The following is a 27,470-nucleotide window of genomic DNA, read 5'->3' as shown; positions in this document are numbered from 1 at the left end:
AGGAAGGAAAGAAGGAAGGAATAGCAAGTTGCAGATAATTAACATGTAAAAATTTGAAAATACAGCAGAATTTGAATATTTTTTAGGAAGCTGATATTAAAATTTAGTGTGTCTGGTCTAAGTGTACATATGTGTAAGTTCTTTCTCATGAAAATTCCTTGAATTTAACAAATAATAAAGCATTTACATTTAAGAATATAAAAAGTCGTAATTCTGTATATTAATACTCTCTGTGTGTAAGGATATCCATCCCCATGTTGCATCATTCTTTTCTAATGCTATTTCTCTCATCTATCACTACAAATGTTTTTCAATTTCATTTATTTTCCTGTACTTACAAAAACCGGTTTTCCCATCTTTCCCTTTTTTACAGTGAAATGTGTTTCTTCAAATATAAAATTTGAAGATGTTATTAATATTATTAATATTAATTAATATTATATTAAGTTGTTTCATAAAAGTAAACATTAAAAACATTAAGAATGAATGAAAATACAAAATTAAATTGAGATACAAAACTTAAACTGTGTCTCCTCTGATACACTGTCTTTTGTCTTTTTGAAGAGAGAGAAAGAAAACAAAACAAAACAAAAATCTGGATAAATAAAACAATAAAACACCAACAGATTAGTGAGGCCCAATAAAACTGAAGTAGAGAATCAGACTCGAAAGAATGGAAACAATTTTTTAGGACATTGCAAGAATAGCAAAAACATGAAGAACATGTTTGCTTGCTTGCTTGACTGCTTAATATCTATTTATTTCAGGCATATTTTTTTCTCATTGAATTAATATAGACATGATGGAAAGATCAGTGAATAAATTAAAATATGGCAGTTTTGAAGATGGATGTCTCTGTTTTGATTGGATTGCCTTGTCAGCACACTTTCATCAAAGTTCAGATGAAGACAGTGCTTTCAAAATGCTCTTGTTTTTATTAAAATAAGATTTTTTTTTTTTTTTAATGAAGTCTTGGTATAGCAGGAAATAAGGAGATATCTGCCTGCATGCTGTAGAGCTAGGGAGAAGAAGCCATGATTTGGATTCTAATTTGTTTTTCTTGTTTTTAGAGTAACAAGATTTTTTTATCACATTTTTGGCAGCCATTTCAGATTATTTAACATTTCCTGATTTTGTGAAGATAATATTAAGTTCCTTTTCAGAATAAAATGCAAGGTTTCTCTAACAATACTATTTCACTATGTTAATGTTTTTGGAATAAATCTTGAATTAATTGCTTTTGAATTTTACGTCATATGGTTTGCCACTAGATATTCAGTTTTGTCAACAAAAAATATCTATATATTCAAATCAATCCCTGATATTTGATTCCACCATTCTTTCAGATGTATTCACCCTTGTCAAATTTTTTCATTTGCATTCACATGCAGATACATTCAAATGCTGATAATAATAACTATTTTTTGAGATTTGTGGAGAAAACTATTTCTGTTTAAATACGTCTTTTTTTTCCTTTTGCACTCTGAAAGAGAATCAGATTCTTATATACTTTATACTTTTATACTAAGTTCAGCTGGGAGAAGTCTCTGTACTTGAACATTCTTTTTTCTAGTTCTCAGCAGCAGACCTGGTGATGAGTAGATGGATGGGATAACATAAAACCAGTAAGACTTGTGAGTGAAATCTTTTAACGTCTTCTTCTGAAACACTGTGAAAATGAAGTCTATTCTCCATTAAACCAATTCTTAATTGTGCGGTATAAATAATTTACTGGAATGCAGTAAACTGCTGTATAGCTAAGAGTTAACTTCACTACAACTTTAGAGTGTCTCCCTCTTTTTTTCATAGTCTAACTTCAAAGTTTAAAAAAACTCATTGTCCACTTTCCCATTTTTGAATTAATTTGATTTCTTTGCACTATCTGAAAATTCTTAAAAATGTTTTCTGGCATACAAGCACTAAAAACACTGTATCTAGATTCCCACATCTAATCATATGGCCAATATGCACATTAGTAGATGATATGTATGTGCAGGATTTCCTTTTTATTTACTATCAATCTGTACAGATCCACACAAGAACAATCACACTGATATCTCAATTAGTTTACCTATTAAAGACATAAAAATCCTATTATTTTTCCTTATTTTATTGTAGACAGAATAAGAAGCCTTTCATTAGAACATTAAACATTTTCTCAAAGAAGTTCTCTGATAACACGTACTAGAAAATGACTATATTTTACTTTCATTCAGGAATTAAATCAAATGATTTAAATACTTACACTAGATTTATGACAGTAAAACAATGAGAAGAATCTGTTCTTGTATCTAAAATAATATTTTCTATTCTGAAATAGAAACTCTTTACTCAAAAATTCTAATCTTATTTCATAGCTGCATTTTGTTTAGAGAAATATTCATATTTCTCATTTCTAAATCAAGTCACCAGAAAACTGAAAACAGAAGATCACCATCACATCTTGAATTTTTGAAATTTTGATTTTTTTTTTATTTCAGGCCCAAGAATAGATGAAAATTATTCTTTGCTCTGCAAATATTAGTGGAAACATTCATGAGTAAGCACATTAGAATGTAACACCTGGACTTCATGGTTAAAAAGAGTCTCATACAGTAATGATAACCTAGTCTATGACTAGAGTAGAACTTTAGATAACATAATCTTACATGAGGTCATAAATTAAGAAATGTCTTGTATTCTTTGATGCAAAATTCACAAAATAATCAAAGAAGACAAATAAGACAATTTCTGAAGGGAATTAAGAGAAATAGTGCAGAAAAATAAAACCATGGTTATGAAACCACTAAATTTTTCAAAAAGCTATAGGTAAAAGAGGAGAGGGGTTGGTCCTCACTTCATGATAGCATAATTGTGCACAAATTTTATATCTGCCATATACTATGGTTCCAGTAGTATGTACTATATATGCACTATACCCATTATACATAGATGAACATGGATCTCTTTAGGTATATTTCTCCCAGTGTACTAGATATGAATGCTCAAAGGACTAACACAGTTAACACACTTATGCTCTGGCTAACATGTACTAACAAGCTACCTAACAGTGGATAGTTACAGGACATACTACTACAACCTTTGTTCTCCACATAATGGTTATGCTTAACATACCAGATGGATTTATTGATCATACGCCTCACAAGAAACCAGCAATATTTTGCACATAATATCTAGTACGACTAGCTTCAGGCCCATTAATTCCTCCTAAACTCTCCTTGCTCTTTTGTACCTCTAGTTCCTTTGTCAGGGCCATCACCTTACTAACTCCCAACCACTTGCCCTTATGAGGCATCTGGTAGGAGAATACTCACCATTTTAGCCTGTGATCACAGCATTGCCTCTTCTATTGCTGTTGGTTCCCTTCCCTTTTCTGGACTTCTTCACAGGTGACTCTTCCATTGTGGATGCTGAGTGCATAGAGTTTAATCTTGGATTACTCCTGCATTGCATCCTATCCTGGATCTCAGGTGACCCTCAATTAGATGATTGTCCTGCATAGTATAAGGACAGGAGACTAATTATTTACAAAAGCTTCCTGGTGCTTGTTTGTAGTCTTGATGTAGGGAATAAAAAAAAGTCTCACTTTTTCTTTAAAGGTATAACTCTAATCCTAGAACATCTGGCTTTTGAAATGTCAACTTAAGACTTTAACCTTCTGGCTTTGGAACTCAAAGCAAAGAGGTATGGAACTGTCACTAGGAGTGTAAATATTAGAAAGAAGACAGTGGAAATCCAGGATAAGAACTCATGCCATCCCCATACTTGCTTAAATCATACATTAATACAGCTTATATTATAATACTATCATCTTGTGAGTAACGAGGTTGAGAGAACTACAAAGCAAAGTACATCACTTCTGGCACCTAAATTGCAAAAGTAATGACAGTTATATATTGATTTCAGGAAGAAGGACTGAAGTTGCTATCTGCTCACTCCTTAAAAATCACTTCACTTTAATAATCAGGATTACCTGATGTTCTGAGACCTACAGGAAGTAACACTCTTTTAGAAAAGTGCAGCAGGAATTTGGGCAAATATAACATGCATAGCAAAGGCAAAGATGTTTAATTTGAATATGCCGTTAAAATGACTTCTTTACTTAATTTTTCTCAAATTATGAAATATTCTTATTTTCTCTGAGGTTAGCAAAGTATTGCACAAATCTAATAGTTTTCAATAACTCAAAGTAAGAGTAGTAACTAGCAATTTCTAGGAGAAATATGTCCAGGATCATTTTTAATTTTATGTCACATTTTAAGTATGAAAAAAAATAATTATAATATACACAATAATTTTGTTAAGCAGAAATAGTAAAATCACATAATATACTTTTCAGTATTTTGCTGATGACAAAAGAGTTCTAGGCCATCACTTCTAACTGAGTAAGAGGCATAATATTTTTAAAGATGTGGATTTTCTTAATTGACTATCTTTAAAAAATTTGACAGGATTTTTAAAGTAATATGAAGCAATATAATTGTATTGAACTCTAAATTAACTAACTGATATTATACATTCAGATTCTGAAATTAGTATCTGTTATGATTCCTACAATTTATTAGATAACATCTATGTAAATAGGAGACTATGAATGTTGCTTATCAGATTATTCATTCATTATTACCCTTATTCTGTGCTCCACTGTCTCTTGAATTCATGCAAAGTCTCAAGCATTAAGCAATAAGATACTGGAGTCTTATAGGGAAAGCTGTAAAGGTTGAGGAGGAAAAAGAGGATGGGAGGGTACCCCCAAGGCAGCAGGCAGTGGCCTCCCAGCTGGACCTGGATCAGGCCAGTAGAGTGGAGCGGGATGGGCACAGCAGTGTGTCCATCAACAGTGCAGCTGTCAGGACCATTATGTCCTACGGATGATGCAGGTCCTCAGGAGGAATAATTCTCAAGAGTCAGCATTCTTCATAGTGAAATAAAACAGTTTTCTAGGTGCTCTTAGTTGTTGCTCTTAGTTATTGAGCTCTGCGGAGAAGGACCTGGGTGTTTTGGTGGACAATAGATTGGCCATGAACCAGCAATGTTTCCTTGTAGCCAAGAAGGCCAATGGTATTTTGGGGTGCATTAAAAAGAGCATGGCCAGCACATCAAGTTAGGTGATCCTTCCCCTCTACTCTGTCCTGATGAGGCCACATTTAGGATACTGTGTCCCGTTCTGGGCTCCCCAGTTCAAAAAGACAGGGGTCTCTGAGAAGGAGTCCAGAGGAGAGTGACAAAGGTGAGTTAGGGACTGAAGCATTTCCAGTATAAGGAAAGACTGAGGAACCTGAGTCTGTTCAGCCTGGGGAAAAGAATCATAGAATCATAGAACGGTTTGGGTTGGAAGGGGCCCTTAAGATCATCTAGTTCCAATCCCCATGCAAGAAGAATGAGGGGGGATCTGATTAATGTTTATAAATATCTAAAGGGAGGTGGGAGGCAAATGGATGAGGCCAGGCTCTTCTCGGTGGTGTGTAGTGATAGGACAAGGAGTAATGGCATAAAACTCGAACATAGGAAGTTCCAAACATGCTGAAGAACTTATTTACAGCAATGTGATGGAGCACTGAAACAGGATGCCTTGAGAGGTTGTGGAGTCTCCTTCTATAGAAATATTCGAGTCCCATCTGGACACCTACCATGCGACCTATTGTAGGGTACCTGCTTTAGAAGAAAGGTTGGACTCGATGATCTCTAGAGGTCCCTTCCAACCCCTGTGTCATGGTTTTATGATTTTTGGTTATTGGTATTCCACATCATAACATCATGTAGTGTACTGGGAGTTAAAGAGTTAATGCTCCAGTTCCATGGATCGTGGATAGTTCCGGGTACCTGGTTCTCAGAAGAGAAGAACTACATCTCCCAGAGGACTGCTCACTGTTCTGTTGCCATTTTCTATTCAGAGGAAAAGATAAAAACTGTTTGCATATCACAAGATGTTCCCTTTTTGCTCTCTTGCTCCCCTCCCGCTCATCCTGGCAGCATCTTGCTCCCTAGCCATCTCACTGCCAGCATTAGAGTAAGGCCTTTTGGTTTTTGGACACACTCTCTCGTTTTATCTGATTTATTAGCTTCAATTCCAATTATATTGTATTATATTGTGTGATTTTGCGTTCCGATATATTATTTAGTAAATCAGTTTGTTTCTCCTAAGATTATTGCTGCTGTTTTGTTTTTAGGCCCATCTCCCTACCCTTTCCCCTTTCTTTTTTCCCGGGGTGTGGGTCCTTGCGTCCCCCTGCCCCATTAGTCATGGAACCAGGCTGAACCTGCCTGTAAACCACTGACACCCTGTAATTCTGTGATTCTGTGAACTCATGGACAAAGGGCCAATAATGTATTACCTTCAGCTATCTATCTACTCCTGCTGTCAATAGGTTACAAGTTCCAGGCTTCACAGTTATTTTGACTTCTGATAAATTTTTTCTGGAATAATTATTTTCACTTAAACACATGTTGTGGTTTTGCAAAGTAAATTTCATTATTCTTCCTGTATTTTAAAAAAATTTTTTGTCATTTTAATTCAATAACACAAAGAAGACCTACTTATTTATAAAATAGCAAAGAAGAAAGCCTTAGCAGATTTTGTCATCATGTGGGCAATATCAGCCAAATCTCTGGCAAGCATTGTGAGCTTCTGTGCATTCATGGCATACAGATACATTACATTTTACGTTTGAATTCATCCTTCATTTTCTTGTCCTGTGAAGTTGCCAGAACTTGTTATGAAGAATATGACAGAAAAATTAGTTAATTCTTTTAAGATTTTATGAGATTTTACTTTCAGAGCACATGTCCCTTGTTTACTTACTGCTCAGGACCCAGTTTACTTATTAAGTCACAACAACCTTGAAGCTATAACATAATGCAGTATTAATGAAATTATGTGTAGCCATTTACAAAGTGCATAAACTGCCCCTCTTTCGTCTACATATAAATCCTCATGAGGTTCCTTCAATAAATGTATTTATTAGTACATATATATCAATAACATAAAAACTTATTATATAAAATATTTCAGTGCTATGTAATTTTAAAAAAGTATGTTTCATGAGTGGCTGTTTGATAGTTCAAGATCTATGCACTTAGATTCAAACATTCACTGAAATCAGAAACTGGATGCTACTATATTATCTGTTCTGTTCTTTATACTACAGGGTTTTTAACTTAATTAGTTATTGCTGAACTGATTTCAATAATTTTTGCTTCGATAAAGCCCAGCTACCAGAAAGAATATCAATCTTCATTTGAAAGTCCTGGAAAACAGAAGGCCAATTTAAACACCTGTTGAATTGTTCTGTCCATTGTGTGAAGATGTAAGGCCTGAAACCTAGACAGCATAAACATTAATGGTTCTTTGATTTTTATGTTTTGGATGAGTCTTTGATAGAGGAAAATCAGATGTATAATATTTAAGTTTGTCAAAGATATTCTGCACGTGTGAAAATGCATAAGATAAAAATAAGGCAATAAAATTGTTCCCTTATGGTTGTGAGGAAACTCCATCATCCCCTGACATTTGCATGCTCCCTTTCACAACCTTAATATCTCCATGAACATTTAAGCCTTCAGTTTCATAAGATTTTTCTTTCATAAGAGATGTTCAATTCCTTTATAAACGAGTAGACTGGTCATCCTGTACTGAGAAGTAGCTCATCCATATAATTGGAAATTTGAAGGAGTTCTATTAAAGAACATGTTCTTACTGAAGGATACCAGTGCACTAGAGTTAAACCCAACTCCTAAGACTTAAGAAGTAGGTATTAAAGATCTTGGCTCTGTACTGTGCCTTCAAGTGTAACTCCATATAACTCTCTATGAAAACATAAAAGATGATCATTCTGGATTGGACTAAAGATTAATCTGGCTCAACATCCTGTCTCTGAAGTGAGCAACAACAAACATTCAAGGAAAGAGTATACAAAGTTGCAAATATGGACTCTCAAAGTTGCAAATATGGACTCTCAGGTTATGGTTCAAGAAGAATATCTAATCTCTTTATAAATTTAGTCTTCTACAACACTTATAATTAGTTATACTTTGTATGAAGAATATATATTTTTTGCCTATTATAAACATATTGCATGGCAAAACGATGATACTCTGATGCATCAATCAATTTTAATACTAACATACAGATGTTAGCATTTGGATATGTTCATACAGGTATATATGTGAAAGCTTGGGACAAGTCCCACTGGAAAATAAAGCCCAAGATGTGAATTTCTAAGTAACTGCTCTGTTATATATTCAGATATACACAGAAAAAAATGAGATTTATTAGCTTTCTGGTTATGACCTTCTCCTATAGAAACTGACCAAAATAGCGATGATACCTAAGAAAGTGACTGAAACACTTCTGGCTATTTTTTCACTAAATGTATGGGTGTTACTCCAGTTATGTTAGTGAGAATTATGTATGCATATTGAAAGGGAAATAGATCACCCTGAAAAGTACAGAAAGTGTGCAGGTGTTCCCACTTTTAATTTTTTTCTCATTAAATTGCTCATTTGTAATTTCCCCATGTATTCATATCCCTTAGAGCTTTCAGCTGATTTTTTTTTTCATGCTGTATCCTCACATGCATTTATAACAACTATATTCTCTGGTAAATAGTCTGCATTCCTTAAAAAAAAAAAAAAAAAAAAAAAAAAAGAACAGCTACTAACCAAACCAAACTAACACAAACAAACAATTGCAAACAAACAAGCAAAACAGATAAAGGCATTTTTGTAAAAAAAAAAACATTAATCACAGAATCACAGAGGTTGAAAAGGACCTCTTGAAGTCACCTAATCCAACTCCTTGATAAAGCAGGTTCCCTACAGTAAGCTGCACAGGAAAGTGTCCAGCTGGGTTTTGAGTATCTTCAGAGAAGGATACTCCACAACCTCTCTGGGCAGCTTGTTTCAGTGCTCTGCTACCCTCACAGACAAAAACTTCTTTCACATGCTTATATGAAACTTCTATTTGTGCCTGTTGCCCCATGTCCTCTTGCTGGGTACCACTGAAAAGAGCCTGGCCCCATCCTCTTCACACTCACTGCCCAGGCTTGTCCATCCCTTGGCCCATGGACCACATGTGGTCTGGCATATCTTGTAATTAGCCCTTCCCCTGCTGCTGTGCTGTCATGGTAGCAGCTCTTCCCTGCTGAACAGCCCAGCCTGGTCCTGGACCTTCATTCATTGTTAAAAACAACTCAAGCATCACCCTGAAAAAATTCCTCTATGCTCAATGCAGCCCAGGCAAGTAAAAAGACTGGACACTCACGCTAGATATTTGTAAGTGTTGTTAAGACCCTGTCTTGGTCTTCTCCAGGCTAAACAGTCCCAGGTCTCTCAGCTCTTTCTTATAAGGGAGATACTCCAGGCCCCCAATCATCTTTACAGCCTCCACTGGACTCTCTCCAGTAGTTCCCTGTCTTTCTTGAACTGAGGAGCTTGGAACTGGACTCAGTACTCCAGATGTGGCCTCATCATGGCAGACTAGAGGGGGAGGACTACCTCCCTCAGCCTGAACCCTGGAATACCAGTGGCCATACTACTGGCTCATGGTCAACCTGTTAAACTTATTCCTTAAGTGAAAATTACATTTATTCTTCTATACATTTTCTTACTATAAGTTTATGATACCCTTATTTATGAAGAAGTAACAAACTGATATGGCAGTGAGACTGAAAACAAAATATTACATGTACTAAGCACAATAGATTCTCATACTAGGCTTCCATCTTCAAATTGTATGCTGCCTTTTTAAAGCATTCTACTAACCTATCAAATATATCAAATACTTCAACATGCAACAAAAGAATGTTATCATACAACACTGTTTATTTAGAACTGTATATCCTTTGCAAGCTGTTAAATGGGTAAGTGGCAAAATACATTTTCAAGCAACTTTCTGATACCACAAAACTGAATCTGAGAGTATTCATATTACATACGTAACACAAAGAGTGGAAAACAATTTGTGTTTCTATTAATACAAAACACAGTGGATTTTAGAGTCATAAATTAATTCATAGGCAAAGAATCTTTCACAATAGGCTCTTACAAAATTCTTACACAACATATTTCATTTATATTACAATTTATTAATTTCAGAATTTCAAAATCCATCTAGAACGTAAGAAAACTTACCTTGCTAATCGATTCTTGATAAACATGAAGAAGTCTTTTAATGGACAATTGCAGCCAATTTTCTATAAAAGCGAAGTAAATGAATGTTATGACTAAACAGTCATTTTATTACATCAACCTGTATCATTATTTCTGTGACAATTATATCCATCCTCCATATTCAGTATTTGTGCAACCAAAAGATGGCAGTGCTTCATCAACAATTCCTGCAAAGTTAAGTTTATCCTTAGGTCATCATTTACGATATATGAAAGCTTTAAGAAAACGCGCAGATTTACAAGATACTCTCTCACTCTCATTCTCTCTATCCTCAAATTTCAAAGGGAATGAAAGGGGTTCAATTTGTTTTTAAAGAGTTTTGGTTCTCTGACATCTTACAAAGTTTACTTGATTAATATTCTGTCTCATTTATCAAACAAGATTTTGTAGAATGCTTAATAAATATAGATTGGTTAAATCTGTCTCTACTATGCTAAGATTTAACAAACATGCAATTCTGTTTCTGGCAGTGACCCATAACCATAACTTCTTACTCTTTCTTCAGATTTATGATACAGCTACTAGGATCAAATCCCTAATTGTTTAAATAGATACCAAATAAATAAATTTTAATTATTATTTGAACTATATGACATCTGTAGCTTTTTCCCACTACATCTTAAGCAAAGTTGCCAACATATTTTTTAGAAAAGCTGTCTCACAGATCATGTTTCTGACCTTTCTTTTACCATATTGCATTTTCCTTTGAGCATTTCTTTTCATGCAAAAAGTTGTTCCACAACAGCTCTGTCTTGTAAACAAATTTGTCAGATTATAAACTAGTGTTGCTCACAATGTCTGAAGGCCTATGCTATTTATCACGGCCTTTGGTTTCATTTCTATTTGTGCTGCTTCTCAGAGATGCATTCTATTTCATGTAGAACAGCTTTCTATACAAAAAAAAAGGAAACAATAAAATACCAAGCCATATACATAGTAACTAATTAATTATAATCAATTCAGTTGTTCTGTTCTAATTCATTTGTCATATTAGGATTGTATTTATTTTTGTTAAATAGTGTTTCCTGTACTGATGGCTTTGTTAAAAAGTTAAATCAACCCTCTATATATCATTTATTCTTGCTTAAAATGAGGATAATGATACTAACAGTTTGTAAATCATTTTGGAATTACACTGACAAGAAAAGACATATAAATATACACAAATATAAACACAAATAAGTATGCAAAAAGGAAATACATGATATGAATAATGTTTTGTATGTTTCAACCTCAATGAAATCTTTGATGTGATCTCAGGTTAATTTTGGAAGTTGAATGATCTATCCTAATACTCATCTGTTAATATCCATAAGAAAGATTGGTATAAACATAAGATTACTAGTCTTCTATTTTCTTAAAGGGGAAGTATAGATCTTTGCAAGATTTGGAAAAAATGATAACCCAGAAATGTTTAATGAACTGCACATCAGAACATTATGTCCCTATTCTTCACTATAAATGCAATTACTTGAACAGATACACATCTCACATTTTTGCTAATGTGATTTATGCATGAAGTGAGAACTACAGTAGCTTGAGATATCCATAATGTATTTTCCAGAAGTTACTACAATAGTATTTTTGAATCAAAATCAGAGTTTTCTGTCAGTTCACCTGATGGTTTCTGGCAGTTCCGTTGCTTGGCTATTATACAGCAGCAGTATTTGGCTATCTTGGTTGCACACTAATATTTATAAGTTCATCAGCCTGTATTTACACTAAAAGTATCTATCTGACATCATTCAAGTCCCTGCATTACAGGACAAAGTAGCTAGTTTCTAAAGAGAGCTTGCCACTAGACATTCATCATCTTTTCTGTGAACAGGTTCTTCCACCACATAGTGGTACCCGGCAAAAAAATTGTAGTTTGGGCTGTTCCAAATCAATTCATAGTGTTTTTGGGGAAAAACAACAACAACAACAACAACAACAAAGAAAGGGGTAAGAGTAGGCTAACATGAGAATTAGAAGGAGCAAAACAGCTCAGTACTTAAAATGCCGCAGGCTAATCTAAATGTAATTTTTTGTTTGTTTAGCCTGGGACAATTTATGTCAGTTTATGCTCTCTTTTACCTCACTTCTGCTATGGATAAGACCCAAGCCACTCATCAGATGTCACTCTCCCTCTGCTTTCTCATGGATGCTGTTCCAGCATGCATATAATTCTTAAGTATTGATTCAGCTACAGAAAATGATGTCTTATACTTTATGTTTCTTGATGGAGGAATATGGAGGTAAGTCGGAAAGACACTTTGCTAGAAGATCCGTTTCATCAATGTGCTCATTCTCTTTCAGCAGACTTTGGCTACAAGTGCACCTTGTCCACTCATATCCAGTTTTTCATCCAGCAGCATCCACAAGTCCTTCTCCAGTGCTACTCTCAATACAAGCATCACTCATTCTGTATTGATGTTGTTGGGATTGCCTAGACCCAGGTGAAGGACCTTGAGGATCTTGCACTTGGTCTTATTAAACTTCATGAGGCTGACATAGGCCCTCTTCTCAAACCTGTCCAGGTCCCTCTGGATAGCATCCATTCTCCCTACTGAATCAATTGCAACACTCAGTTAAGTGTCATTTACAAACTTGTTGAGGGTGCATTCAATTCCCCTATCTATGCTACTAATAAAAATGTTGAATAGTATTGGTCTCAGATTGAATAGCATTGGTCTCAACATCCATGAAATCAAACTGTTTTCCTAATCTCAGAAAAGTGTTTCCTTTAGCAATTTTGGATGTCAGTTAGAAAACACCAATATTAAGAAACTAGTTAAACATATTTTTAGTCTAAACAATAAAGCATCACAAAGTATGCTATGAAACATTACACTGAAATGAAAATTACCCCTTACAAACTGAGGATGAGGTTTGTGTTGAACGTAATATACCAAGAGTATAATAATGCACTATATGGTAAAGGTGATTTATATTTATCTATGCATGCAAGGGCAGCTTCAGAGAGTAATGAAACATATTTCATCTTTCTGCTATTACAGAAAGATGCTATTATTATTATTTCTGCCTTACATGTAAAGTTTTTGTTAAGATTCCTACCATGTCACACCTCTGCACACACCATGCCATATTTTTGCCTTGGTAAATGCAAACTCATGCAACATTTTCATCTGCAAGATATTTTTCTTTCTCACTGCATTCACCATGTCATCTTTTCCCACTTTCTTGCTCTGTTTCACCAAAAACAACCTGATTATCTGATTATTTTGCTCCACTGGCTTCATAGCTTATTCAGTTATGCCATTTCACTCTTCAGCACTGCCTATGATGCCTATCTTTATTTAATATAGTTGAATTTTCCAGCAAGCATTTCCCTGTTTTATGACCCACATGGCAGTGGTGAACTTACTCTCTGTGAATATAAATAAAATTAATTATAGTAATAATATTATATCTGTCTTTCCATTTTCATGTTAGAATTTGCATGCAAGAAGCTATTGTGCGCACAAGAAATTATGTTGCAAACCACAGAACTAAGATGAATATTTTGAACAAGTAGCAACAATTTATTATTAGCCTAAACAATCATTTGCAGAGTTATTGTAATAACATAGACAGTGGAAACATCTAGGAAACTTAAATTTCCTAATGGAAAGCACAGCTCAGAAGAACCCAGGCTAATTTCATACAACACTGCCCTAATATGTTAGACATGATCAACTTCTGCTGTGTTTGATAATGGCTAGAATCACTTCTAGACTTGAGTTGACTCTAGAAAAAATACAACTTAAATACGATGCTACAAATGGCTTACCAGGTCCACTGGATTTGACTAAGGTACATTGTATTTAGCTATCTACATCACGGAATGATTATTTCTCCATATTATTTTTAAACCAGTAAGCGCTGATTCAGTATCAATCTTGGGTTTGTTCTTTTTTCTATTGGTTTTATTTGTTTGCTTGCTGTAGCAACACAAATGATTTTTTCCACTTCTAGCATTTATGTCTTAGTTAAACATTTAGGACTAGCAGGTTGAAAACGAGCTGTTTTACCTTTCTGTGATTTCATTTCATTGTTTGTTAAAGGAAATATAGATTTAACATTGATTTCAAACTTCACAAGAAGATGAAGATATAAATCAATATTACTAAATATTAGTGAATTGCTATAGCAACAAAACACATCAGAACACTGTAAGTAAAGGAAAGCTAGGTAGGATAAATCCAGTCAGCATCAGGTCTTGTTCATGCTCACATCTTTGTAACGTGTCAGTAGAAAATCTAAATCGCCTGATTTAATACATCTTGTAATAACCATAAATGTATCCCATAGGACCTCACCATGTGTCCACTGCATAACTCCTAATGTCCTCCTTCAAGATCAGATATTAGCATAACAGTTTTTAGTTCCTTTTGTTGTTTACTGTTACTTTATTTTATATCTTTTTTCTTCTTTTTTCCTACTCTGCAAAAATCAGCATGGTACTCCAGCTGTGAGAATAATCCTACCTACTGTATAATGCTATGATTATAGTCTGTTCTCTGAACTATCAATCAGCTCATCATTAGCATCATAAGCATTACAATGAGATGTTTAACATATTTTTTGAAGTCTTTCAGATTTCTTGGATACCTATTTTTGAGAAGATGAGAAATTCTAGTCTGAGAACCTGTTAAAAAAAAAATCAAGAAAGATAAAATTGGATATGTATCACACTAACCTTAGGGGAAAAAAAAATTAATCAATGACCTTCTTCAATATATCCTTACTTTTAAATCATTTAGTATTTTCATTGAAATCTGTATTACTTCAAAATGATTTTGTCTTTCTTTATTGGTCCTTTCTTTAAAAAAAAAACAGCAGTAAAGTTGAAACTCTTGGCATCTGGTCATTTGTTCCAAGTTGTTAACATTCAGCTATAGTAGTGATTAAGCTGAAATAATAGTGACTTTACTGAGGTGTTGTTCCTATAACCTCTATGAGAAGAAACTCAGAGTTTCTCACTCACACAGACAAACTGAAATCTCTTTTTCCATGTAATTGTATCCTACTTATAAGCATCTCCTTTCAAATAGGCGTCATTACTAAAATAGTTTTTGACCATGACTCAGTTGCTGAGGGATGTTCTAGAAGTCCAGAGAAATGAGAACAATACTGGTCCTTCTTCCAAGAATATCCACATTCAGCCAAGACCAGTTACTGGGAATATCTTTGATAAAGGTATCTTGTCCAATTGCTCACAGCATTTCATGAGGAAACCTAAAACTTTCAAGTAATTTAAGGAACTTTTGTATGATATAATTTTCATGCTGGCCGTTGTTAGCTAAAGGAGGTCAATTTTTTATGTAATATAATCCGTGGAGTAAACATGTGTATATAATTACATTCTTATGTTGCTCTAGTTCTATTATGCAGAGTATTTACAAATATGAATGCTCTCTTGAAGATTAATTCTTTCAATATTTTAACTGTATGCAATACCAAATACCAATAAATTGTGTATTCCTTGGGATTATTCTAAGACAATTCACATCAACTGAAGGAGTACTCCAAGCACACATACACACACACATACTGCACAAAGAGTTAAGCACCTCTTTCAAGTACCTTTAATTATTTGCACAGTTTTCTAAATGCTCATTTTTAGAACCTGGTCCAATTCACAGTTAATCTTGTATGATTATTTCTGCATTATTAATGCAGATTTTGAGGGATTTTGTAGATTTTGAGGCAGTTTTATTAACAATTCTTTTTTTTTAAGGCATAGAAATAATAATAAATCCATTTAACAATTTTCTACTTATGACTTAAAAATAACTGAAAATTAGTGATAAATATCATATATTTATCTACATAGTTATCAAGAGAAGACTTAATATTCTAAGCATTTAGGTACAATTTGTTTTCCATCACAGGGGGACTGACAAAACTCCACTAACTGTATACAGTTTATCAGTGTTTGAAATTTAAGACTTAACTACAGACCTGCAGAGCCTATGAAAAAGAACTTTACAAATCTTATCTTCAGTTCTTGTAAGTCAGTTTATTCTCATTCAGTTAACTCTAGATCTGATTTTGAAAAATACAGCATGGAACTATCACTCATTCTAAACATGATCAAACACATTCAAATTTTTTTCAGGAAATTTTGAGCTCTGTTCACTTTGCCAAATAGTAAGTAGCAGTGAAGAGTAATGTTATAAGGCATAGTGACATCAGAGTAATCCTAAGTAGCTAAGGATTTACTAGTCCTCATTTAAGAGTACTAAACAATGTGGAGAAAGGGGAAGAAAATTAATAGTATTTCTATGCAGATTCAGCTCTGCCTTTCTAGAGAGAAGTGTGAAGTGTGGATTACTTAAATGGGATGGAAGAAGGTGATGAAAAACAGCATGAAATCTATTTGCCACAGGACCAATGCAAAGTACATTATGCAGCTAAAGTAGAAAGGCTTAAATAGTAAATATTTCCCCAAACCTAAAAAGATTTTTCCAAAAATATTTGTACCTAAAAAAAGAGCCATTGAGTCTTACTAAAATTTACCCACTGTCTTTGATACGTCATCCATGTTACCGATCTCCAAACATTCACTTTCATTTTTCCTGGAACTTCCTTACACATTTTGAAATCCCACCCATTTCTTGATGAGTGAATCTTAAAAAAAAAAAAGGTGACTAATTTCTCTTTCCTTATTCAGAAAAGCAGAGCTAAGTTTAGCCGAGAGCTAAAACTAGTTAGACATGTGAACTGCTATTCTCAAGAATGATTCATGTGCATGAGACTGTTTGCTTGACCACAAGTACTTCTTCTACAATGCAGCACAACAGGGGGCAGAGGGGCAAGAGAACAGGGTCTTCCCATGGGACACCAGGGCAGGGCCTGGCAGCCAGACCTGTCCCACTGCCTCAGCCAGGACCAGGGCAGGACCAGGCAGCAGGGACAGTCCCAGCTCAGGGTATCAGGCATTTCCATGTAGATGTGGATAGGCTGAGGGTCAGAATGGTGATCCAAGTCCTGAAGAGGCCAGGGCATAGTTGTTGTCAGCTCAAACTGATACCATGTCTGCGTTGGCTTAAATCTTCTGTTATTAAATGCACTTCCAATTGGAGGAAAAATAGAAGCCATTTCTGATTGTAACACAGTAAATCAATCAAGGTATCTTCTATTAAAAGTATGCACTTGTCTGTAATGTTCCATCCTTATGAAGTTCTTCACTACATGAACTCTTCAGGAAAACAATGTTCATAGATAAAATATTTCAGTTTCCATATGTATAAACCAAATATTTTTGTTTATTTTTTAGGTTTGTGACAAAAATCTGGTCAAAATATGGAAGATAACAAAAGAGATAAGAATATCTTACTGGTTATATACTATTTTGCCATCAAAAATGAAAACACTGATCAGCACACTGATCTTTACTATCTATAAAAGAAGAATGGTTTCAACAGCATGGACTAAGACAAACATTTCATACAAATAGCAGAAGGAACAGTGACTGAGCATTTTTGACACTGAAAAAGCTGGAAGACCAATGCTGGCAACCTAGCTGGGTCTTTCCCACTCGTTGTTACCAGCCAAACTAGTGGTAAAGTAAAAGCTTTCTCAGTGGGAAAAAAACAAACAGGAAAAAAAAAATTCTAATTCTTATCTATCTATCTATTTAAAATAATCAGGTCTATTTTATGGGTTACTTGCTTTTTATAATGTTAACAACTTAGACACATGAAATATAGCCTCCAGGTACTCAACAGTGCAGATTTTATTCCCACAAAGTAAAAAGGTAGCATCTCAATTAGTGTTATGTTTTCAGGCATCACAGATGTCCACCACTATTTATTGTTGTTCTTGCTAATTTCTTATACAGATCAAAAGTATTACAAGAAAATTTTCTCTAAGTGTCATTTTGTATTAAATTAAACTGCACTATATGATATACCAATCACCAGCTTCTTAAAAATAAAGCACCATGCAGAAGACAGCCATAAAAAAATCTTTGTAACAAGACTTCTTAAATTTCATAGGCATAATGTCTTAATCATTTCAAGTGCCTATTTTAAAAGTTTTGAAGGCTGACAAATAACCTAAATATAGTGTTCTAACTGTCAGTGTTTTGTTCTGCAGAGAGTTGTTTGTTTTGTTTTTAAAATGTTAGCCCTTTATAGAAATATTACATGTCTTCTTTGTGGAAGAATCCAGGCAATTAATTTTCTCCCTCAGTCAGAGGAGTCTGAAACCTACGAAATATGCACAGAATTATCCATCGAACTTCACTAGATATTCAAAGCAGGAAAGGGAGCTGAGGTCAGGGGTGGGGGAGGAAGTGGAAAGGATGTTACTGTATTATATAATACAGTGATTTGGAAGCAGAACATAAACTCTTCATACAATAATTTTTTCCTCTCTACTGAAATTTATGTTGCACAATTTTAAAACACTGATACTGTCATATGTTCAAGTTTCCTTAGACACATTCTTTACTTCACACTTGACCCCACTTTTCCTCACTGAAAAAAAAATAATAGGAAACTCATCAATTTTTGAGGGAATTCTAGTCGTTGGTATGCAAAAGTTTTTACAAATAGTTACTGCAGAGATTAATAGATGATTCAGTGCAGTTATTTGGTACTGACACAAGAAAACACATTTGATTCACAATGTTTGTACAATTACATTCATGCACACAATGCTGCCTTGAGAAAATGACGTAGAAAAACGTAAGAACTGTGGTTTAGAAAGTTTTTTCACCTTCAGGTTATTGTGCCTATATTATTCTTAGACTCAGTGAACATTTCTCCAATGAACATAAATATTAGCAGCTCTGAAACAGAGAAGTTAAGGCAAGAATTACAGGAAAACAATTCCTGAAAGTACAGAAAATGAGACTGAAAAGATAACGTTAAGATTCAGCAGTGGTTGTATTGGCACTGTTGTTAAGTGATATTTTTTGTTAATTAAATGAAAACCTAGCATGAATTTCTAAAATTCAGTATTTCTCAAAGGGATTCTTGAATTGCAAATATCTAATGCTAGTAACACCCAATGAAACTGGTTTCCTATTTCTTATCATGAATCTTTCAATACTCTGTTGCTAATAAAAATTATTTCTCCATCTTGTCATGAACCTGTCAAAACCATCACTGCCAATAAAATTGACATGTCTAATGTACGTTCCCTCCCAAAAACTTTTAGGCCTCTTTTCCTAGTAGAGACATTCATTCTGAGCTTCATAACTTCTAATATAAAATATTTTAAACATCTTCTTCCATGTCAAAAGTTTCAGTGAATCATCTTTATGTATCTCTCAGACTTATAGGTTATACCTTCAAAAATTCATTTTAAATATCCTTAAATCTACATTAACATAATTACCACTACCTAAGTAAATATCTAAGACAAACAAGACTCATCATTTTCTTAAACACTTCAGAGTTACATAGCTGAAAAGTTCCATTTATTTTGAATTTCTTTAATGCAAAACGCACTTTCTACTTGAAAAAATATATACATAGATTTTTAAAAGATAATTGAAGAAAACTCTAATTTTGTCTCTAGACAATATATTTTTTCAATCTTTAATATTACAAATCCAAAAACAATAATATTTTTAAGTCAGATTTTGTATGTTAAAAATTAATTCAGGTTCCAAACATAGGTATTTTTTTTTAAAGGTCTCCTACCCTGCAATGAACACTTGGACCTAGGGAAAATAGCTATTTTTATATTAAACTAGTGATGATAAAGTAGAGTTGGAAGTAAATGTTGTACAATAAGTCAGTGATACAAAACGAATTACTGTACTTGCTACAACAGTTCTTTAATTCACTTTATATTGCAAACTTCAAGAAGTCAGGAGCTCACATTTCTCTCCTTCCAGCAACTCATGCATAGATTCACATCCTATTAAGCCCAGATGAATAAATTTCACTGGATTTGTTGGGAACCAGATTTAAAAAAAATTATTTTGGACATAGGCCTAAATCTATTCTAGAGTTATCTTATTAAACAGGGTATAAATATCTAGAATTTTAAATCTGTTAGCATTACTAAAGAGATTTAAAAGGAGAAATGAAAATAATTGGAGCTCAATACTCTTCATTATTCTCCCTTTATTGGCCTGATATTAAAAACAAAAAACCAAACAAGGGAATTCTAATCTAATCATAGAATCATAGAATTAGGTAGGTTGGAAAAGACCTACAAGATCATCCAGTCCAACCATACACCTACCACCAATAACCCCAATAAACCATGCCTCTCAACACTGTATCTAAACGTTTCTTGAACACCTCCAGGGACGGTGACTCAACCACCTCCCTGGGCAGCCCATTCCAGAGCCAGACCACTCTCTCAGAAAAGTAGTGTTTCTTAATGTCCAGCCTAAATCTCCCCTGGCACAACTTGAGGCCATTCCCCCTCGTCCTGTCACTAGTTATAAGAGAGATGGGGCCGACCCCCAGCTCACTACAACCTCCCTTCAGGTAGTTATAGAGAGCGATAAGGTCCCTCCTGAGCCTCCTCTTCTCCAGACTGAAGAATCCCAGCTTCCTCAGCCACACCTCATAAGGCCTGTGCTCCAGACCCCTCACCAGCTTTATCGCCCTCCTCGGAACACGCTCCAGGGCCTCAATGTCTTTCTTGCAGTGAGGGGCCCAGAACTGGACACAGTACTTGAGGTGGGGCCTCACCAGGGCTGAGTACAGAGGGACAATGACTTCCCTACTCCAACTGGCAACACTGTTTCTGATACAAGCCAGGATGCCATTGGCCTTCTTGGCCACCTGGGCACACTGCTGGCTCATGCTCAGCTGAGCATTGACCAATACCCCCAGGTCCGTTTCCTCCACGCAACCTTCCAGCCACTCTGCTCCAAGCCTGTAATGATCCAGTCTTTGAAATCAGTGCTGTAGAAGGATATTTTTTTTATTAGTAATATATTTATTTTAATGGATTTTTTATGTGTGGTTTTGAAGTAGCAAAATACATTTAAATCTGAAGATGAGGGTTTTGTCTCACCATACTTGCTTCAGCTACAAAAAGCATCACACTTACAAGCTCTCATCCTGATGGTGATTTCAACCACCTGGATGTCTACTGGGGGAAGAAACTCAACAGGCTGCAGTCAACCCAGGAGGCTCCCAGAGTGCACTGAAGTTAACTTCCTAGAAAAACAGAGTTGAAGTGTTGCTAGACCTGGTGCTCACCACCACAGAGGAGATCATTAAAGAGGTTAAAATTGGAGGCAGTTTGGGCTGTAGTGACCATGTCCTGGTTGAGTTCTTGAGAAATAAGGGCCTGACAAGGAGCAGAATCAGCACCCTGAACTTCAGAAGAGCAAAATTCCAGCTGTTGAAGGAATTATTGGGTGGGTACTGTTCTTAGGGACACAAGAACAGAACAGAGCTGGCATCTCTTTAAAAACACCCTTCTGAGATCACAACAGATCTCCATTTCCTTGCATAAGAAATGAAGTGGAAGAGGCAGGAACCCAGCATGATTGAACAAAGACCTGCTGTTTAAACTGAGGGATAAGGAAATGCCTAGGCAGTAAAAGCAGGGATGTGTGGCCTGGGAGGAATGCAGGGATAACATTTGTACATATAGACATGGGACTAGGAAAACAAAGACACAGATGAAACTGAACTTGGTGAGAGATAGGAGATGAGAGAACAATTCTTGAAAATATGGTAGAACAAATATGCAGGGTAAAAATATAAGGCAGAAACTTACTACTGCTATCTACAGCAAAACTTCTTCTAAGCTTTGTAGTTTTTTATACACTGAATTTTGAGTGATTAACTCAGAAAATAGTAAAGTAATAGGCACCTGTACATATTTGAATGTTTGTGTAAGGGCATAAAAAAAAAATTCTTGAGGTTTGTCAATGGTTTATGGGCGTTAGGCCTGATTCTGTGACAAAGGGGCCAGGGGATCCACGGGCCCACGTCCCGGGAAAAGGGGAAAGGGTAGGGAGATGGCCCTGAGAGCAAAGAACAGCAGCAACAATCTGAGGAGAAACAAACTAATTTACTAAATAAGATATCGGAATGCAAAACAACACACTATAATACAATATAATTACAATTTAAGCTGATAAATCCAATACAGAGAGAGAGAATGTCCCAAAATCAAGGTAGGCCTTACTCTACTACCGACGATAAGACGGCTGGAGAGTGAGGTGCTGCCAAGACGAGAGACGGCAGAAAAAGGGATGAGGTCTCGTGATCTGCAAGTTTTTATACTGCGAGCTTTTATGTTTTCCCTCCGGCTGGAAAATGGTAACAGAGGAGCAAAGTGCCATGGGGAATGTAGTAGTCCTTCTCTTCTGAGAACCAGGTACATTCACTACATGATGTTATGATGTGGAGTACCAATAACCGAAAATCATAAAACCATGACAAGGTTTGTATGTCTCATCCATTTACAATTGTTTTTTTAGTACCAACAAACCTGTAATCTACAAATATTTTGTATAATGAGTGTTTTTTATGTTTATTTTGTGGATTCTCATATTAATTTAAAGAGGTTTCCAGAAACAGTTAAAAGTAATATCACCCCTTTAGTTCACATTTTCTTGGGTTTTTACCTGCTCCTCTCATGGGAAAACTTTAACACATATCAGGGACTGTTAGTCTTACAAACCACAAATCCATCTTGTTATCTCTGTCTCTTATGAACAGGCATGATCTGGAGGTAGACATGCATGTCAGCAAATTCTGCAAATCCTAGACAGTGCTTCCAAGGATGTAAACAAAGGAAGTAGTTACTGCCACTAAAAGAAATGGTAAAAGTGATAAAGATGTCCTGTGATCTGGATTGCAACTATCAGTTCATCTCAACAACAAATCAACAAAAATAATAATTCATTGATCAGTGTCAGCATCGAAACACTAAGAGGAAAGTAATAAGCTGTCTTGCCTATTTCCATCTTTCTAAGATTTTCATGTTTTTCCTTTTCAACTTTATACTTCAAAGGTAGTAAACTGCTTCATTCTCTTACATTTAGCAAGAGATTATCATTGCAATTATCTGTGTCACACATTTACTCATTATTATTTAACGGCAAACACCTGTCACACCAGGACTCAGCTCTACACAGATTTACTGTAATTTTTTATGTGAATCTGAGCTCTCAAACATCTCAAAGATTTTAGAAAAACAAGTGGACAATATTCAACTGCCATAACATATATTTCATGCTTTTTTACAGTTTTTGTAACATTTGTGTGTCTGAGGTACATCTGGATTCTTACACTTTAATGAACTATTAATTAAAAAACTGAGAGCAGGTATCCATTAAACACAAAAACAAAGGAAGAAACAACAGATCCGCTTTTCAGTAGACAGAAGGCAGTCAGAAACAAATTATTCTGCAAAAATGCATGATTTCTTATCCTGATAGTACTGCTTATTTTCCATGGGCTTTAGCAAGTTGTCTTCCTGTTTTCTCATCTCTCTTTCCTTTTTATCCTTTGTCATTCCCGTTGTAAACAGTTCAGGATAAGGAATGTGTTTTGTCTCATATATTATGTAAACTGATGGGAATTAGGTTTCTTTTCAAACATTTTAACTTGTCATAGTTTCTGAAACTAACAAACCATTCCAGTTGTGAAGATACAGAAGAGAGGCTCCTAGAACATGAGGACAATTTTTTGTTAAAGAGCGGAAGGGAACCCAAGAATTTTTAGACCGATGGCTAGGATATCTGTGAAGGATACAGAACACTGAAATCATGACAGTGGTCTAAATAAGACTAATAAGCTCAAACTGGATTTATAACATCCTAATTGAGGCCCCCCCCCCCCCCCCCTTTTTTTTTACTATTGTTATATCTCTGTCTCCTTTGGAAAGAAGATTGTAAGTGTTTTTCAAATGTCTTGGTTTGATGAAGATGCAAAGAATTTTTTTTAGGTATTTTGATTATATAAATATATAAATAAGATGGCCTTTATCAGCTCCCATATTGATAGAATGTATGCACGTTCTCTTATAGGCTCACATGTAAATATGACTCCAATGGCTATAGAAAGCTTTATATAATAACCTTGCACTGGCAATTCCCATCAGATTTTCTTTCTGCTAGCTCTGGATTTCATCAGCCTAGCAATTCCATTTCATGATCTGCTATTACCTGCTCTTGAGATCATAAACACTTGATATAAATTAGAGTCAGACTGGTAAAGATCAGTCCTCAAAGATGAGGAAAAACTGTACAGCTTGAAATATTTTTTCCCCTCATCCCTATAGGCTATAGGAATCACTTTTCACTCACAGTCCAGTTCTTATGCTATTATTTTTAAGTTTTTCACTCTTTAAAGTGTTCACTAATTTATTCAACAGCAACAGGAACAACAATAGAATAGTGACTTTAGTCTGCATAGTCCACCTTAAAGCAAATTACTGGAATTTTTATTAGATAAATATAGGACTTTCATACTGATATGACTGATGAATGGATTGTCTCTTCAAAAAGAAGCAATTTCAAAAGCTGAAAAGAATAGGAGATGAAAAGAAGGTCATTTCATTTGACTTCTTTCAGCAGAAAAACAACCTGTAATGTTTGCTTCAAGCAGTTCATTACAACTACCTCTGAAACTCAGAACCAGAGTACAAATGCACAGACTGTGGTTGTTGCTCTCTCTCTCTCCCTCCTCCCTCAACTAATATGACTTATAAAGGTGTTTAAACTTGCAAGAGCAAAATTTTGCCCTGGGAAAAGCTGGTAATACTCTTGACTTCAAAGAATGATGGCTAAGATCATCTGGGAGTACAGTTTGCCTCTTAGTAATGCGTGGTGACGGAGATGTACACTAACAATTGTTTGTGTGGATTGCATTGAGTTTACCCTAAGGATAATACAGATAGTACAGTCTGTGACAAGTACTGACATCTACAGGACATGTGATGCTCAGATGTGCACAGCATTCTGACCCCCCTTTATAAGTGCTATACCATTTTCATACCTGCTCTCCCTGTCTCGTAACTTTTCCTCATATTTCTCCCATTCCACTGCAAGCTGCTTTCCCCAGCATATTTCTTTTGTATTTCTTCAAAGTTGAGAAAATTACCTCAAAAACAAGATGCACATCTGCTTCTTGGAAAGACTTTCAACTATTTTCATACTATTGCTACTGTTTATGGAAATACAGACTAATTTATGTTCAAATTCACTACTTTTAGCTACCGTTAAATTCAGTGGATTTATGTGTTAATGTTTCGTTAGTTTAATTATGTGCAGCCTACATAGCTGCTTTTTCTTTTTTCCTTATTTCCTGCCTTTCTACATTCCTTCCTTCTTCTGTTTTGGAGAAAGTGGCAATTCATGGCATCTAAACAATGCTGATAATACGGCACTTTTTCAGAACCAGAATCGTGGAGTTCATTTGGGGATTTCAGTTATATGAAAACTAACTGATTAAGGCCACAAATTTAGTAGAAGCTAATGGTAAGGCATAGCTAAGTTCTTCTTGCTTCCAGATCAAAAGGAACATCACTAGTCTTCCCAGTCATCTGTAAGCAGCTTTCCTCTATTTAGTTCTGACTAAGAGTGTTAGGAAGACAACACCAAATGATGCAGTATGTTATTAATTATTAGTTCCTCATAAAGATAGAAGTAGATGCTTTCCCTTCACCCAGAATAACCTTCTGCTGTCACTTCAGATGTTACAAATGTCCTTCAGAATATGTAAGGATACTACAGACCACTGAGACAGTTTAACAGATGCTAAGTTTAACTGTATGCAGATAGTAGCAAAATCTCTTTATATGTGTGCACATAGAATATGCTTAACTGAAGAAAGTGGGATTTTTTTTGAAATAAATTCCTAAATAAATTCTTTTTTTTCACATAATTCTTTAGTTAATGTACATTATATGTTGGTTTGGTTTCTTCTCAGAATAAACAGAGTTAAAAATAAAATATGGCCAAGGTAAGAATTAGGACTTGGATTTTACATTTTAATATTACCAGCCCTGAGTTTCTCACCTATTTTTTAAGTTTTCATGAAGTATACAAGTTTAGACTGACAAAATCTCATAAAGTCATTTATATGAGCGACCGGGTTTTTTTCTTAATGTACTTAATGATTTATTTTGAAATACTTCTTACAGTTGATGGGCTAAAACAAGTAAGATACAGCTATAGTTCACTACTTTCAGCACACTGAAAAATATTAAAAATATAATTTAAGATCAACTGTAATTACTGTTACTGACTTTAAAAAGAAGTAGTTATTAACAAATTGTACACTGAATAAAATGATTATCATTAAAAGAAAACCCTCGTGGCTGCTATGCAGTTCTAGGAAGCTGGTAAATCAGATTTGAATTATGTCATTAACATCCAAATAATTCAGTAAAGAACATACGTTAATAAATTTATTTTCAAATTCATCAAGAACTAGAGATATATTTAATACAAAACAAAACCACATACTAGAAAGTTTATGTGGAGAATTATTTAATATAGCTACTTCTACAGTCACATTGATACTGAAAAAAAAAAGTATGTAATAAATTAGCCAACTGTTGACATAATCTCAAAGTACCCTCTGAGTTTATGCACAATTCTGTTTCTCTTGTTACATGGTCACTTCTGATTATTGGAACAGAGTTCTTTGTTTCCTGGCTGCTGTTACTGCAGCCATCCGCTCAGTCCAAGCAGTTTCTATTTGGGAACGTTTTGTTCTTTTTTGACAGCTAACAGTGGTTGAGGGACCCAGTCTCTCACTGTGTGCATTTGTCAGACTCTTCAGTTAGGAAAACCTTGTTGGCATTTACAAAATCTTCTTGAGCTCAAGACAGCTTACAGCCTAGTAAAAAAATAAAAGTAATTCATTCACAGCTTGTTTGTTTTGATAAAAGATGTAGTTGAAGAAAAGAAAACAAGGTAGCAAAAAAGACAGAATTGTTGAAAGTTCTTCACTTCTTCTGTCCATCAAACCAACTTCGTACATTTGACAATATTATGGCAAGGTTTCCATCCTTCTGCATTCCTTGTTTCTGAGGTTACTTTTTAAGTGAAAATTCTTTCATATTTTAACATCTAGGTTTTCTGATTTTTTTCCAACTGATACAGTTGAGAGGGTCTAGACAGTTTAAAACCCACTTAACTTTTTCTTTCCTTTTTTATTAGAATATATAGACTGATAACTATTCTTCATGAAGTACACAAGTCAATTTCTACAGAGATCAAAACTCATGTTTTTTACACTATATTCTGGGACTCCACTGATCAATATATGACTGAATCTCAAGAATGGGAGAAAAAAAAGCTTGTCTTTACTGACTCAGGGCACAGCTGCACATGAGCTTCAGCCAATCTTGTCTAGATATACAGG

At 34.9% G+C, this 27,470-nt stretch overlaps 1 protein-coding gene across 5 annotated transcripts in view; it reads right to left on the bottom strand.

The window, feature by feature from the left end:
* Positions 1-27,470, bottom strand: part of LOC110399060 — a 53,304-nt gene that overhangs the window by 4,179 nt on the left and 21,655 nt on the right. For 3 of the 5 annotated variants that reach the window (XR_002438858.1, XM_021397208.1, XM_021397209.1), the window contains 3 exons: positions 10,132-10,193; positions 5,824-5,886; positions 3,315-3,494 (listed from right to left, as the gene is read on the bottom strand). Coding sequence is in view for 4 of the 5 variants with exons in the window: in XM_021397209.1 (XP_021252884.1) it covers positions 3,482-3,494; positions 5,824-5,886; positions 10,132-10,193 (138 nt within the window). In the remaining variant the exon portion in view is untranslated. The remainder of the gene's footprint in view (positions 1-3,314; positions 3,495-5,823; positions 5,887-10,131; positions 10,194-27,470) is intronic. The other 2 variants (XM_021397207.1, XM_021397210.1) reach the window with 1 other exon arrangement.

Source organism: Numida meleagris, chromosome 4 (assembly GCF_002078875.1).
Source record: "Numida meleagris isolate 19003 breed g44 Domestic line chromosome 4, NumMel1.0, whole genome shotgun sequence".
Lineage (NCBI taxonomy): Eukaryota > Metazoa > Chordata > Aves > Galliformes > Numididae > Numida > Numida meleagris.
Note: the sequence above shows the minus strand (reverse complement) of the source record. Positions and strands in the feature narration are given on the sequence as shown.